At 49.1% G+C, this 15,748-nt stretch overlaps 1 protein-coding gene across 1 annotated transcript in view; it reads right to left on the bottom strand.

Moving 5' to 3' along the window:
* Positions 1-15,748, bottom strand: part of CTNNBL1 (catenin beta like 1) — a 42,644-nt gene that overhangs the window by 12,140 nt on the left and 14,756 nt on the right. Inside the window, exons 7-11 of the mRNA XM_057424769.1 lie at positions 15,339-15,430; positions 13,486-13,558; positions 13,153-13,211; positions 12,560-12,708; positions 7,995-8,176 (exon numbers count right to left, since the gene is read on the bottom strand). Coding sequence (XP_057280752.1) covers positions 7,995-8,176; positions 12,560-12,708; positions 13,153-13,211; positions 13,486-13,558; positions 15,339-15,430 — 555 coding nt within the window. The remainder of the gene's footprint in view (positions 1-7,994; positions 8,177-12,559; positions 12,709-13,152; positions 13,212-13,485; positions 13,559-15,338; positions 15,431-15,748) is intronic.

The raw sequence follows: 15,748 nt of genomic DNA, 5'->3' as shown, positions 1-15,748 counted from the left end.
CGCTGCCAAGCCACGCTAACACACATTTCCATGGTGCTGCCTGGAGCCAGGGGCAGCCATGATCAATGGCACCACGTACAGAGGACAAGTGGCACAGACACATCTGCAGGGAGCCTCCACAGGCAGATGAAGCTGCACAGGCTGCCTGGCCCTGTCCTTGTCCCTGTCCCCTCACCTCTGTATGCATTATCTGCGCTGTGGCACGGAGCACGCAGGCACCCCTGTTCCATTAGCCACTAACAAATGGGGCTTCCTTCCAGAAACAGATTTCTGCCTGAGGTGGTAGTGATTTTTCATGCACCAAAGAGATGGGGAGGAGTGGGTGGAGAACAGGTTTATGGGTCTGAGAGCCACGGCTGCTCCTGACTGGGCAGCGAACAGGGATGAAGGGTGATGGCTCCAGATGTGCCTGTGGCACAGGAGTGACCACACCACGGAACCACCACCAGACACAGGCTCTACATGAAAAACACTGTAAAAGCCTCCAACGTCCCTGTAAGATCCTGTTTGCTTCAGGTAAATATACAGCAAAATGAAGACTTCTTATTTTAAATCTACTCCAGCAGCAGCTGCTGCTTTAGGAGGCAGCCAGCGCTCTGCATCTCACACTATTCCCCCCAACCTTCTGTTTTTGGAAGCGTTTAGAAGTGTTGACACAGTACTTTAGCAGTCATGTTCTCACCAATGATGTATATTCAGTGCCTTTTTTCAATATTCATTGGAATATTTCTACACTATATTTCACCAGGAAATGCATTTTTGCTTTGCCACCATTCTTGCTTTGGTGCGCACATGCAGGTATTTATCCATGTTTTCAGTAAAACCTTTACAACTACCGAGAAGCCTGGAGCAGCTGACATGGGCTTTTTAAGAAGGAGGTTGTTCTTTCAACACATCACTCCAGAACCCCGGGAGAGGTTCAGCTGCCTCCTCAGGATGCTCAACGCTATTTTGCAGAAATATTTCTAAACGATATAAACCTTTTTATCAGCTTCCTGAAAGAAATGCACCAGTGTGCCCCATCCTGCCCCCCCAAATCCCAATTATGCTCTACTGCAGCTCCTGCCAAGCAAACCCCAACCACCACAAGTCCATCACCACAGCACTTGCTCAGGGTCGGGTCCTCTTCGGAGCAGGGTTAGCAGCTGGTGCTGTTCCTTACACCTGAAAGCAAACCGTGGGGCTGCCCGGCCCTGATCTCCACTGGCAGACAGGCCACAAGCTGGGGCGCTGCCTCGGGGTCCCTGCCCGCCCTGAACGCTGCGGGAGCCCCTCATGATCCTGCCTGCATCCCTCAGCATCCACAGCCCTGCGCAGGAAGTGCCAAGGGCAGAGGCAGGCGCTGCCGCCAGCCCCGCTTCCCAGAAGGAGCGGATCCGAGCGCGCTGAAAGCCAGCGGCACGGAGGCTGCCCCGGAACCACCGCCACGGGAACACCACCGCCTCCCGACTGCGCGGCGCTGCGAGGTCAGAGGCGCCTCTCACCCGCACACAGGGCGGCTCCTGCTCCCCTGCGCCAGCCGCAGCCCGGCCGCCCCATCCTGCCCGGGACAGGCTCACCCCGCTCCCTGGAGCTCTTCCCTCTCCAGACGGGCACAGAGGCTTCAGGATGCAGCCGCGGTTGAACCACCCTAATTAGATCAATCTTGACTTCGGCGGAGGCAGGCTGGAATACAGATTAATCTGTTCCGTGGCTGGCACTGGCAGCTGCAGCAGCAGGAGGTCCTGTCACATCAAGCCACAACATTACCCTCCTCTGCCTTTATTATACTCCCCCCCCCCCCTTTATTTTTTACATTTCATTCCATCAGACACCTGCCTCCCAGCCCACTCCCCTGCAGCACTGGTGTAGAGGAGGCCAGCATGCTCCTGGGCATCCTGGTGATATTCTGGTGAACCCAGCAGAATTCACTTCAGAGCCTTCCGTCTTTTAAAGAAGTCTCCAGATAAATTCAAAGCAGGAAAATATGAGGGGAAACAGAGAAAACAGCTCTCATAGAAACTTCTCCACTTCCTAAGCACAAACCTCTGTAGTTCATGCCTCTGCTGGGAAATATGGATGGAGCCCCGGCACATCACAAAGACCAGAGCCAGGAAGGAGGATGCTTGCACCAAGGCCACGCTGCCAAACCTCCCAGGACACGGCCTGCATCCCTCCCAGCCCAAATCCACAGCAGGAGAGGAATACCAAGAGGTGACTTCAGGAGTTTCTCCTTGTCATGGTACAATCCCAGCCAGTAACTCAGCACCACACAGCCATTCACTCACTAAACCATCGGTGTGCTACCAGCATTGCTCTCAGACTGAAGCCAACACACAGTACTGCACCAGCCACGAGGAAGGAGAAAAATAACTGTCAGAGCTGAAACCAGGACCCTCCTCCAGGCTGGTTTGGGATGCATGTGAGGCTCCGACAGAGGGTTTGCAGTGCAGCCTTGTAAAGCTGCAGCAGACTGACTGCTCTTCACTTGTGTTAGTGGAACCAGGGTCACGCTACTGCAGTGGTGCAGCATCTAACAAGCTTACCTGTTTCCACATGCATTAATAACTGCATTCTAACAGAGTAACCCTCTCAAGTATCACAGTATTTTGCCAAGATAAATCTTAAAACACTGACAACAGTAAAACACTGACATTACTGATGGGTAAAGCACGACCTGGAAAGGCGAGAAGAGCTCCATGCACAACGCCCCTGTGACCTGGACCCCACCATCATGCTGAATATAGAACAGAATTCTTTCTGTTGACTGGGAAAGTTTCTTTTTGTGGTGTTCCTGTAGCAGGGAGCACTAATTGAGATAAATCTAACTCTGCCCTCAGCATCATGGCTCACTCCCATCAGATTCCTGTCGCGTTCTGGAGGCTTGACGGTAAAATAACAAATAGGCATAATAAAGCCCTGTTTAAACAGGCTGATGCTTTCCCCAGGTATCCACTTCAGAAGAGCACTGAATGACGTTCCCCTGCGGCTGCCAGAGAGGCCAGTTCAGAGATAACTCTTCATCAGGCCGCTTTCTGTGCCTGCCTTCTCACTGGTCCGGTCTATGCCCGGGGAGCTGGGTCTGCAGCAGGTTCATTCCAGGGGCTTTGCTGCCTGTCAGCATCTTCTACACAGGAGCAGGAGCACATTTACTAAGAAATGGGGTTTCTGCTGTTGCTTTTTACACAGGTGTACAGCTGAGTATCACCTTGTTGTGAGAGGGAGAAGGGACATCACAGCGATAGGAATTCTCATTTGGAAATTGGCTGAACTAATTCTCAGTATCAAATTAAGCATTCCTAAGTAAACCTGACATCTAAGCCAAGAGAAGGCATTTAAATGAAGATGAATTGGACAAACAGCCTTTTGTACCTCATTAGGCTCTCCAAGTGGGCAAAACTAGGCTGGAAATTACCATCCTGAGGAAGCACAGGGGAACCTCCAGCTCATGGAGCAGGTCACAACTGCTGCATTACAGATGCCATTTCAGAGGGAATTTGGTTTTCTCCATCTTTAGCCCACTGAGACTGTTTGAGAGTTTCAGGTTCCAGCTCCAAGAGCTGCTGCAGCCCTGTGGATATGGAGACAAGCTGATTCCCCAGCTCTGCAGCAGCAGTTTTTGGCACAGACATACAGCATCCCCCACATTCAGAGGTCACAACAGAACCATCATTTCAAACCTTACCCTGTATGTACACCAGGAACCACCCAGAGTCCAGCTCCTGCTCACTCCCTGCGGTCACACGCCAGACACTTGATCTCTGCTCCTCCAGCTCAGCTCAGCAAGGCCACCGGGTCCCCGCAGGGTCCCCATCAGGACACCTGAACAGGGCAGATGTCACCATTTCACGTGTCTGGTGCAGCCCCCAGGCTCACAGTGGCCAAGAGCACATCTCCACAGTTTGGCCTCTACCTTCCTACCGGTGCTCACTACAGGTAGCTCTGTTACACAACCGTGTCCTATTGACCACACAGATAAGCCATAAGGAGCGGCTTCAGCCACAGTGTGCTGCACCATGCATGGTGCTCAGCCTTTGGCTTGACACCCCTGGGTCACAACCTGGGGGGAGGGGAAATCACCTCCCTTCACCAGGAGGATTGCCAGAGGCAGACAGTCACAGAAACCAACACCGAGCATCGGGTGGAATGAGACATTGCTGCAGTAATACCTGTGGCTATTTCTCCACCTTCACCTACTCCACACAGCACTGAGGGGACTCTACAACCCCCAACACCATTCCACAGCCCCGCAGTGCAGCCGTGCCCAGGCCAGACTGCTCACCACAGCCATGGGCTGGCTCCCTCCAGGGCTGGGACCTGGGACACTCGCAGGTATTTGGACCCCACAGACCTGAGAAAATTCTAAACCATTCCTGCCATCAACTAAAAATATTTCTGTTTAGAGCTGTTCAGTGCCCCAGGAAAAGGGAAATTGCTTCAAATGAGATTTTTCTCCCAAACCCAACCTCCTCAGATGCAGATCATCATCTGTACAAAGTCAGGCAAAATTCAGGCACAGATAACACGTACGCAGCCAGACACCACCAGCCTGAGCTCAGGCTCAGATCATCCATAAAGATAGTTAAGAATTTTTCCCTCTCTTGTTTCCTAATTACACAGTATATATAAAGCATAAATATGTGCAGTTTGGGTTTAAAATTGTTCCCAGGCTCCCTAGAGGAAAATAATTTTTAAACAGTGACAGTGTTTAAAATGGAGCTAACCAGCACTGACACCTTTACAGGAGCTTTTAAATCGAGAAAAATGCATTACAGAGGAGATATTTTTATCAAATTTAATTTGGATTATAAATTTCTTTAATAAATAAAGCTCACCAAGCCCCAGTGAGAGAGGTTTTTTCCACCAGGGTATTTATTATTTTGCCACATCCGGAACACCGCCCTCAAGACAATAAAATAAACAGTATTTTATAGACTGACTCTTGTATTAACAGCAACACTACCATAAAGACAGACAAGGGGAGTATTTTCCAACCACCACCAGGCACACAGGAAAGATTCAGTGCTCTAAGGACTGAGCACTGCATGAGAAGAGTGTCCCTGCAGTGTAGCACAGCAAAAGCATCCCTGAGCCCTGGCAGTGCAGTACCAGTGGCACTGCTGCTGCTGCTACAGGCGAGGAACACCCAGACCGGCAGTGGGGGGACAGTCTCAGTTACAGGCACCTCTGGCAGGGCCATCCTGTCCCTCTCCCAGTGCTGAATCTCTCAGCATGGCTGTCCTCTAAGCAGGTGTAATCAGGCTCCAAGGTCACCAGCCCATTAAGGACCCCATAGTTGCAGTGTGACCAGGTCTGTGACCCAGTGGCCTTACAGTGCACCCGTGCACAGCACAGCTCCTTAGAACTGCTTTTAACAAATACTGAGGCCTCTGTTACAAAGCTCTCCTGGTTAATCCTGTAAAGGAATCTCTCCTCCACTGGACACGCACAGGAACGCTCTCGCAGGGAAGAGGATCATGCTAATTCATTTTTAATGTGAATTTTCTAAACACTGGGAACACAGGATGAAGTTTTTACAGTGCAGAATGACAAGACTGACCACTGCATCCTTTCTGATAAACAAACAAGAAGGAGAGCTGCAGAAGGAAGCTCCTTCCTAGAATAACACAGCACAGAGGCCATTGACTCAGCCACACCAGCCCCACACCATTCTGCACCATTCCCGACCAGTCAGTGGCTCCTGGAGCTGACAGCACTGCCCTGAGCACAGGGAATTGCTGGGCAACATTTAGCAAAGTAAAACCACACTGTGCTGCTGGACACGTGTCGGGACAACGGCTGCGATGGGCTCCGGGCACCTACGAAACGTCTCAATTAACTCCCTCTTCAGAAATTCAGGGACTCACCTGCCCAGCGATGCAAGACAAAGAAAATTGGACTTACTGCCCCAGCCTTTTAGGGAGAGTTTATTTTAATAAAGCCAATTTCTGGCTTCATCTTGATGTCCTCCGTTTCTTCTGAATACTAAGGAGATGGAGGCACGGCACAGGCTGGATGCATGCATCGTGCTGGTCTCCCACAGGGCACATTTGCCTCTTCTGCTATCACATACACGGGCAGGATCAGGCCTGGCAGAGCTTTCCAGGCTGCTGCCTGATCCTCACAGGAGCCAAGGCTGCACTCAGATGTCATCTGCAGTCTCAAGACTAAGCAGATGAGACAGGGTTTAACCCGCCTTCCCAAACTGGAAATCTAAGTTGATGACATGAGCCACAGGCCCAGATCTTTGCTCAGAGCCTCACGTTCTAGCTCAAGCTTTCTCACAGCAGAATTAAGCAACCTCCTTTTCATGCTGCAAATGAAGATTTCAGAACATCCCCTGAATCCACCATCTGAGCACAACTGGGTATTTTAACACCCAAACCCACGATTTTATTACACCGCCTAGATAAATCAAACCAATCCCTGTCATTTTACCACATACACCTCAGAGCACACAGCAGATTCTATCCCCACCATTACCTGTCTAGGACAAGGCACATGGTCAAGACAGAGGAGGCAACAGAACCACCTCTGTGGCTGCCGCTGCCTTTGGTAGTGGTGTTAGCAGCTCTTAGCCATGGTGCTTGAACCAACAGCACCAGCTCACCATGGGCAGAGTTTGCCAGAAAACAGCTACTGGCTGGATTTGGGCCTCCTTTCCCTCACCAGCCTGTCCTGGGGGGGAGCAGAACAAGCAGATGAGGTGACCTCTGCAGTGAGGTCCACAAGAAGGGACACCTCCTGCCTCTGCTTTGGGGAACACTGGTTCTACCCAAGCTGTGAGGACAGCTCCACAACAGGACACATGGGGTTACAGCTCCTGTTTTGTTGCTGATTCCTTTCATTTTCCCTTGGTTTGCTGCGAGAGTTAAGGACGGATATGAGACAAGCCTGAGACCCCCTCACGCCTCTCCAGCTTCTGACAACATTCACCCTTTACAGAACTGAGTAATGAACTGACACAAAGCCTCAAGCATCACTGGCAGCATAACAAGCTCATCCCAAGCCACATGCTCAAGAAAGTCCAGACAACGCCAGGAAGATGCTCCAGGGGCTGGAGCAGCTCTGCTCTGAAGCCAGGCTGAGAAAGCTGGGCTGGTTCAGCCTGGAGAAGAGGAGGCTCTGGGAGGTATTAAAGCAGCTCCCAGTGCCTACAGGGGCTACAAGAAACCTGGAGAGGGGCTTTGGCCAAGGGCCTGTAGGGACAGGACAAGGGGAATGGCTTTAACCTGCCAGAGGGCAGACTGAGATGAGCTCTTAGGCAGAAGCTCTTCCCTGTGAGGGTGCTGAGGCGCTGGCACAGGGTGCCCAGAGAAGCTGTGGCTGCCTCATCCCTGGCAGTGTTCAAGGCCAGGTTGGACACAGGGGCTTGGAGCAAGCTGCTCTAGTGGAAGGTGTCCCTGCCCATGGCAGGGGTTGGAACTGGATGAAATTTAAGGTCCCTTCCAACACAAACCAGTCTGGGATTCTATGGTTATCAACAAAATAAAAACCATGACATTACCAGAAGTAAGAGAGACTGACCCTGATTCAGTCCGGCACAAGGTCCTATGGTTAAGACTCCACGGATTTCTGTTAAAGCACTTTTCCAGGGAGAGAGGGGGAAAAAAATAGAAAAAGGGAGGAAAAAAAAAAAGGCAACTTCAAAAGCATGCAGTTTATTTCTGCAATGCTTGATGTTCATTGAGTCACACTTCAGTGCTCAGAGCCATGAAAACACTGCTTTTGAGGTGACATTTGTAGTTGCCTCATTACTCTTTTCAAAGGAGTTTTGCATCAGAGTCAGAGCTTCAAACAACAGACCCTACAGGAGTAAAATAACTTATTACCAGCACATGAAATGGAATTGCCAGAAGTGCTGATATCAGAAGGAAGTGGCAAGCATGTTCCCAGCAGCAGGAGGAGCCCTGAACAGGCAGTGATGTGCTGTTCCCTCCCTGCAGGCACGTATCAGACGCTCACCATCCATCCACCTCCACTACAGCAATAAGGAGGATCTGAAGCACACCCACCTTCGTGTTCCTTTTCAGTTGTTCCAACTTTCTTTATCTTTTTGGGTGATTTCATGAAGAGAGGAAAGATGGTTCTCAGGCCCAGAATGTCAACGAACTTGTGGCAGTTATCGGTGCCCTCTGGTCCGATCATGGCGTGGTCCAGCACCTTCAGGGCACTGCTGCGAGAGATCTTCTTCTCTCTGAAAAGAGGCAGATTGGACTTTTCAGGGACATGAGGAGCTTTGGACCACACTATGTTAAAGAGACAGCATGGAAAGGGAAACAGGTATGACAAGGGAAGTTCAAAGAGCCCAAGCACAAGCTCTATGAAAGATTTTCTTCGAGCCAAACCATTATATTGACAAATATTCTTCTCAGAACTGTGGCTGAGAGTACTCTCTTGGTTATTTCTTTTTTAATGTCTTTTATTTATTTTTATTTTCTATTTCATTTTTATTTCATTTTATATACTTTACTGCTATGGTTTTATTTTCTTATTTATTTCCTGGCTAGGGAAGAAGTTATTTCCTCACCACCCTGCAAACAGCAGCACAAAGCAGCAGCAGAGTTGGGTTGGGTACACAAGGCACATACTGACACACCAAGATGATCAGGATTTAGATCTAGTAATAACTCAATTCAATAAAGCAGTAAGCTTGGTAAGCAGAGCTTGGTGGTCAGCTGTAATGAAGAAAACCCCATCTCCAGAAATCACATGTGGAAGGATGAAGATAGGTTCTGGGCTATTCTGGTTTAATGCAGGTTCAGAATGCTAATGCAACCTGGCTGGTCTAGAAACGCTCTCAAAATGTCCGGTACCTCTTAAGCCAGAAACTGAGGAATTTATAATTCATCCAGGGGAAAAATGAAAACATCCTGGGCAATGGGAACAGAAAAGCAGCCGCTTCCCTTCATGAACCCCTCACAACAGGCAAACTGAGAAGCCTGTGTTGACACCCGGCCCAGAGGGAAGCTGCCTGGCACAGCTGCAGGGCTCCCACTGGCACTGAGCTGTGCTGAAAGCACCGTGTGTTGCTGGGAGCTGGTGCAGCTCAGTTCAACCCCAGAGCGGTGCTGGAGGAAGCTCAGCACCACTCCTCCCCTCCACAGACAGCTAAAAATAAAGTACTTCTGAGGCCAGACAATATGAGAAGTTTTCAGGGGAAGTAGCTGCATATTGATCAGCATTTAGGAAGGTTGCAGAGAGCTGATCTCTGGAATATGCAAAGGTTTAAGTTCAGGCTTTTAGAGATCAATAGCTGCTCAACTGGACTGTCTCCAGTTGATTTTATTTGAAATATTTATTCTTCCGGAGGGCAAGCAGTTTATCTTGGTTTCATCTGTGCTTATTGACGTAACTTTTAGCTGCACACTCATTCAAAGACAAGTACAGGTGAGTGACACCGGACAGGGAGTGACCTCAGTCTTCGCAGGGGACCCCAAGTTACAACTTTATTTGCTAACCATGGTTTTCGTCCTTTTAATACCCCTACATCTGAGAGAACTCTCTTGGTGCATTTATTTTTTCAAAAAGAAGAGGTAAGAACATTATCTGGACTTTCCACATTAGCATAACACAATTCCCCACTTTCAAAATATCAGATTTCCTGGGAAAGTGCGGCATAAAATGGTTCCATTTAATTAACCACCAGATTTAGTAAAGAGACAGTCTAAGTTTCCACAGGGTCATTAGGAACAGCAGGACAAGAAAACATAAAAGGATTTTAACATCATAAAAAAGCCACCCTGGAATGGCTGGAGCTGAGCTCTGGGGAGCTGGATAGAGCTGCCTGTCCTCACCCTGGCTTTTCTGCACAGAGCAAATGCTTTTCCAGCGTGAAGAAAAGCCACTGAGCAGCCACACAGCCAGACCACGCTGCCCGAGCCGTGTAAATGGCCATGAGCTCCGTCTGCCACGTCTGTCCCTGTGCACACTCACGTGCCCCCAGTTAATAACTGGGAAAGCCACACGTCGTTTTCCCTATGCAACAGGGAATCTTCCCCCGGGAACCGAGCGGCTGCTTCTCCTCCAAACCTTAACACAATTTAGCAGCAAAACCAATGAGCTTCCTGTCACCGTGCGAGGAGCTGACGCCACACTCCTGGGCTTCTCTTTTGGCTCTGTAAGGTAAACTGCAGTTAGGTTACCGAGGCTGAGGGGCTCTGCTCTACAGACTGCTTCCTGACCTAAAAGCATTAAATTGACTTTTATTCCATGTGACATTTATAAACTTTCCACTGGTGGCTCCCACCTTGATAAACCACCTCATGTTTTATAAAGACACTCCATAAAATAAACCAGCCTCTGCTGCTGCAAACATGCAGACCAAATAATAATATACACCCATGCTCTCCCCCACCCCTCCAAAACCTCCTGCTTCATTTCTGCTGTCACAGGCCCCATCCTGCTCAATCAGTGCTCAGGACACTGACTGCTATCGACATGCACGTGAAGCCCATCACCCAAACTGTGCTCATTTTCAGGTGTTATCACTATCTCCCATAAACCAGTAGAAGTTCTCACAGTACAACATCCCCTTGTACTATTGGCCACACATTCTAAGGCTCACCATAGCAGCAAACAGCCCTGTTTCCATTACTGCCCACAGGAATCTCTCAAGCCTGCTACCTGCTCAGCTGGAAGATGCTCAACTTCCCTGCAGGTCTGTGGGCAGGTCCATTACTAACAGAACAAGCAGGGCAGATGGATCAGGCAGCATGAGATACAGAATGCTGTGTTCTCGAAGGCAGTAATGGAGATCCCAGCCTGGTATCTTTATTCTCACACAGCTTATCTATCTCCCTTCACATCAATAAACTTTCAACTTTGCTTATTTGTCCTTTCATCTGCAGAGACCACAGTACAATGATTAACCACCTTCAAAGTAACACCAAAAAGTAACAGATCTCTGCCCCCAGCCTTCAGAGGACACCGACAGCAGAGAAAAATACTTGTGCCTTGTTTGTGGGCGAGGTGGTCAATCACAGCAGCGTGGCACTGCTCTTCTGCCTTGGTTATCAGGAGGGATCACGAAGACACAGGAGCACGATACTCCCGTGCAGTCCCAGATGACAACTACCACAGCTCCCTCCCCATGTACAACACCAGCCTGCTGTTCCCAAAGCAGAATTGCTCAAGAAAACTGAGCACCTCAAGGAGCTTTTAAACATCCACCAAGAACACTCCAGTGATAACTGTGCTTAACAGAAGTAACAGCCATCTAATATCTTCTGGCTATTAAAACATGTAAAAAACCCACAAGCAAACACACCACAAACCCTTGCAGAGTCAGTTCTCAGGCACTTGGCTTTGTCTGGTGGTTTGAAAGCTCCAGAAACGTTCTGTGTGTCCTCACCAAAGCGCTGTTTGCTCAAAGAGCCAGCTAAGAGCTTCAGCTCTTCTAATCCACATCAGGTAAGTACAAGAGTTAAAATAAACAAGTCCATCAACTGTCAGTACAGCCTGTGCTTATGGGCAGCAGTGACAGAAGCTTCTAGAAAATATTTCACGATTTGTTACCTTTTTTTCCCCACTGTCACTTTACCAACCCCATCCATAGGTCCCAAAGCATTGAACATTGAGGTCTCGGACACTCCTTCATTAGACAAGCTGCTGCTGGCAGTTCAGTCATGCTTTGTCCCTCCTAATCCTTTTGCAACTACTGATGGGGAGAAACGTATCCAGGAAGAAATTTCCCTCGTCCTAATTTTCCAGCTGGGATCCTGGTGCAGAGAGTGGCAAACAGCAGAGCCCAAAAATGGGGAAAAAGCCATTAAAAACTGAATGCTGGTCCCACCCACATGGCAAAAATGCCAAGTCATTAGTTCTGCAAGGCTGGCTTAGCAGCTTAGCGCTCAGGCAGGGGGAGCCTTCCCTCTCGGTCTTAGTTTTGGAGCTTTTCTTTAATTAGCCTCAAGAAAACCCAGCGTTCCTGTTTGAATAATCCACGTTTGGTTCTTTGTTCAGTTCCCTGCTGCTGCACATGAGCCAGCCGCACGCTGCAGGAACACAGCGCCTCGTGGTGGCATTTGCCAACCAACCCCACAGTCTGGAGGAAGCCAGCCAGCACAGAGGACACCAGACAGGATGGGGCGAGGGTTGAGGAGGAGCTCTGGTGACTCTCGGTGTGACAGGATACACACAAGAGAAACAAATACCTGTGCCCACTTCACAAAACCAGGTTTTGTATCAATACCCCCAAAACCTGGAGGACACAGAGCACAGCAAAGCTTCAACCGGCAACAAAAGAAAAACATTTTCCCTAGACACATCCAAAGGCTCTCCCTCACAGGGGTCTTAAATCCTCAAGGGATTAGTGGCCTGACCCATGGCATTCTTCCACCTGGGGGTCTGCCCCACTGACCTGCACAGTTACTTTCCTGAGGCTCCGTAGTAACCCCTGTTCTTAGGAAACAGGGCTAAAGACAGAGTGGAGCTTATGTCTGAGAAGGTTTGACATACATGTTGGAAAGACAGACAAATATGCTAACAGAAGTTTTAGAAACAGAAAAACACAACTATCTAGCCAGAACGCGTGTTGGCATGTCAAAGGCAGGCAAGAAAACCACAGTTGTGTGGGTACCTCAGCATCAGGTTCATCAGCTGTAGACCCTCGCCCTTCAGGAAGCGATCCCGGTTGGAGCTGAGCATTAGGCAGGAGCAAAGGGAGTCAAAGAGGTTCTCCATCATTTCCTGTTCTTCAGCTGTACCAGGGTTGTGTCGTTTAAACACCTACATGACAAAGAAAGCAGAATTACCTCAAATGGAGGGCCCACTGTGGTGCACACCATTGTAGGGCACATGAACATCTTCTATCACAAGCCCTCAGCATTTGATGTGCCCAAGCCAGCAGTCGCACCCATCATCAATGCACTCCCTCTTGTAACTCTGCTGCCCTGATCCCTTACTGACTAATGTGTGACTTAAAGACCATACAAGCCTTCAAAGGGAAAGGCAAATTCACCACTGGCAGTTCACAGAAGCACATGGATAAGCTCATTACCAGAGAGCCCCTGGCCGAGTGACTCAGGGACGATGCCACCAGTAAACAGAAAGCACAGCAGTGCTTCAGCATCTCCTGCCTGCCACGGCAGTGCTACACCCAGAGCCTGCTCCACCTCCTCCCACCCAGCCCAGGAGCCTCCAACGCGGAGAGGACGTGTGTGAATTACTCACGGATAACTGCTGAAGCAGCACATCGATCCCATCCAGCTCCCCAAGCAATTCTCTGTTGTCTAGACGGAGGTGGGGGGAAGGGGAAAAGAGAGAGAAAAATGAAGCTAACTGTCAGATTTTACAGCCATCTAACACTGATACATCAGCAAACAAAATCAATACGGCTTGACAGAGTACAAAAGCCGCAGAGAAGGAGAGGATGCATGAGTCTGCAGGAAAGCACAGCACAGGAAGAGCTCAGCAGAGGACGCCAGAGGCAGAGGAGGGCTGCTGTGGTCAGAGAGAAGCCTGACTCCCACCCTACCAGGATACTGATACCAGGGCACATCTCACCATCGTTATTCTGGAGCAGGATAGCCAGCACCTCACTGCAGTACAGCTTGTTGGCGTCAAAAGGCATCTTCGCCTGTTGATGAAGGAGGAACAAGAGACCCATCAGGGCACAGCTCCGCTTCACTGTCTTCAAGAACACATTAGTCAAATCCCCAGGTGTCTGGGCGACACTTAAACCAAATACAGTGAGAATATTGCAGTATGGCCGTGACAAAGCAGCAATGACTGCCTCCAGGCTGGGGGTGTGCTCACACACAGGGGTAGCAACAGCTCTGATCCCTCCCCTGCTGTCCTACAGGAGTAGGTTTGACCAAGTTGGCTCACACCCCCCAGCACAGTATAACCATGAGGTTATATGAACATGTTGGGCTCATCCCTATTCTGAAAGGCTGCACTGTCACCGACACCTGAATTTCAGACTATACCTCACAGTGACACAAAATAGAAACTGCAGAGTTTGACAAGGGTCCTGATGTCCCAGTCACTGAACACAGGGTGGGTTTAGCCTGCACAGTCACAGCACTTCCATTTCCTTCGCTCCCTTCATAACTCAAATATGTTAAGAGAAATCATAATGAAACCAAACTGCTGAATTTGAAGAAAAAGCAAGGATGCCTTCAGAACCACATCCTGAACAACCTGAACATCCATTTTTGGTGGCACCACACTGAGGAATCCAAGCTGTGGTTATTCTGCTCTCCACAGGTCCTCAGCCTTTCAGCTGCCAGTGCAATCATGAGGCTGGCAGCAGCACAGACCTTCCTGAACTAAAATTACCTTCACTTTCAGGGTTTTGAGCAAAAGGAATACAATTATGCTAGTACCTGTAGTGAGAAATTATAGGTTATTTTGGCTAGCAAGTACACGAGGTACACAGAGGGGTATCTGCACATTTACAAAGCTGAGGAAGTATTTCTGTGAATCAGAGGCCTTTAACCATAAAGACGTTAAAATATAGAAGTGCCAAGGCCTTACTAACAGGGTTAGGAAAGGTCAGAATCTGTTTGCTCTATTTCCCTCCCTAATTCTGAGACAGCTGAACTGTCCATTCCTTTCCTGCAGGATTTTCCAGGGAATGTTTAGGCATCTCTTTACACAGGACAGAGCAGCTCACTTTGCAGCTCACTGCCATAGGATGCGAAGAGTACTGAAAAGTCATTTTGAATTCAGAAGGCAATTAGAGGAGTTCAAAGAAAAAGCCACCAGCAGCAGTTAAACAAAGGCACCACTTGAAACCCAAAGAAGTGTTAGAAACACAGGAAGCACAGGCATGAAGTGTTCTGCAATAGTTCCCCCGCTCACTGGTTGTCAGCTTTTATATCCCTACAAATCTCAGCCACAGACCAGAAATCCACCATACAGGAATCAAACCAACAGAAAAGAAATGCTGTAAGACATCAAGACAAGATGCAATCATGTTCATTTAAACTAAACCACAGAGGACACAAACACCGATTTTTGCCTTGCTGTCCTTAGCTTGGCTTCTGTAACACACACACACACACACACAACTGGCTTATTTTACTAACTGGTTTGGAGGAGGAAGGCAGGCACTGGGAGAGTTCTGGCACTACTGGTGCTTGAGGTAAGGAACGTGGTGGTACTTACACATTGAGCCAACTCCTTCAGTTTTGCTGGTTCACAGTAAGTCAAAAGGGACATGTCCCAGTTTGAGGCAAGGTTTGAATTCACTGTATTCACAAGTGTTAGAACTTACTACAGAGATTACCTGCACAAGCAGAAGAGCCCCAGACAGTCTTGGGCCTTTCAGTTGTGCCAAGCACCGTGTGGATCACAGCAGCTTCTGGTTTTTATTGGGCTATCTCCCACATGACAGGGGAAGAGGAACTCACCTTCAGCCTCTTGAGCAGCCACTGCATGAGGCCCTGCTGTGCAGCCTCTGTGCACATCTCCGGACGGAACTCTGCCATGTTCTCAACGATGGCTGAAAAGAAAGACACAGAACACAGGTTCCCACCTGCAGCTCTGGCCTGCGCCAGCTCTGCTTTGCTGGGGTTGCACCACTCTCCTCACATCTTGCTCCAAAAACCACCTTTGTGTTGAGTGAGACTTAGGCTGAGTTGTACAATACCCTCTGTTTTCACACTGCCCACACAGCCCATCCTCAGTGTGACACCAGCTCCTACTTGAAGAAGCCCAAGACACTTCCCAATTCTCACTGCTCAGAACTAAACTAACAGGAACAGCAGCAGTAAAACTTCCAAACCTCATGTTTCCAGTCGCTCTCCTTCTTCCAGTCCTC

This window comes from Pezoporus wallicus, unplaced genomic scaffold, assembly GCF_028554395.1.
Source record: "Pezoporus wallicus isolate ANWC-B61680 ecotype Strahan unplaced genomic scaffold, APGP_CSIRO_Pwel_v1 contig_13737, whole genome shotgun sequence".
In the NCBI taxonomy this organism is placed as follows: Eukaryota; Metazoa; Chordata; class Aves; order Psittaciformes; family Psittacidae; genus Pezoporus; species Pezoporus wallicus.
The sequence above is the reverse complement of the archived record's forward strand: the minus strand, read 5'-3'. Positions and strand labels throughout refer to the sequence as shown.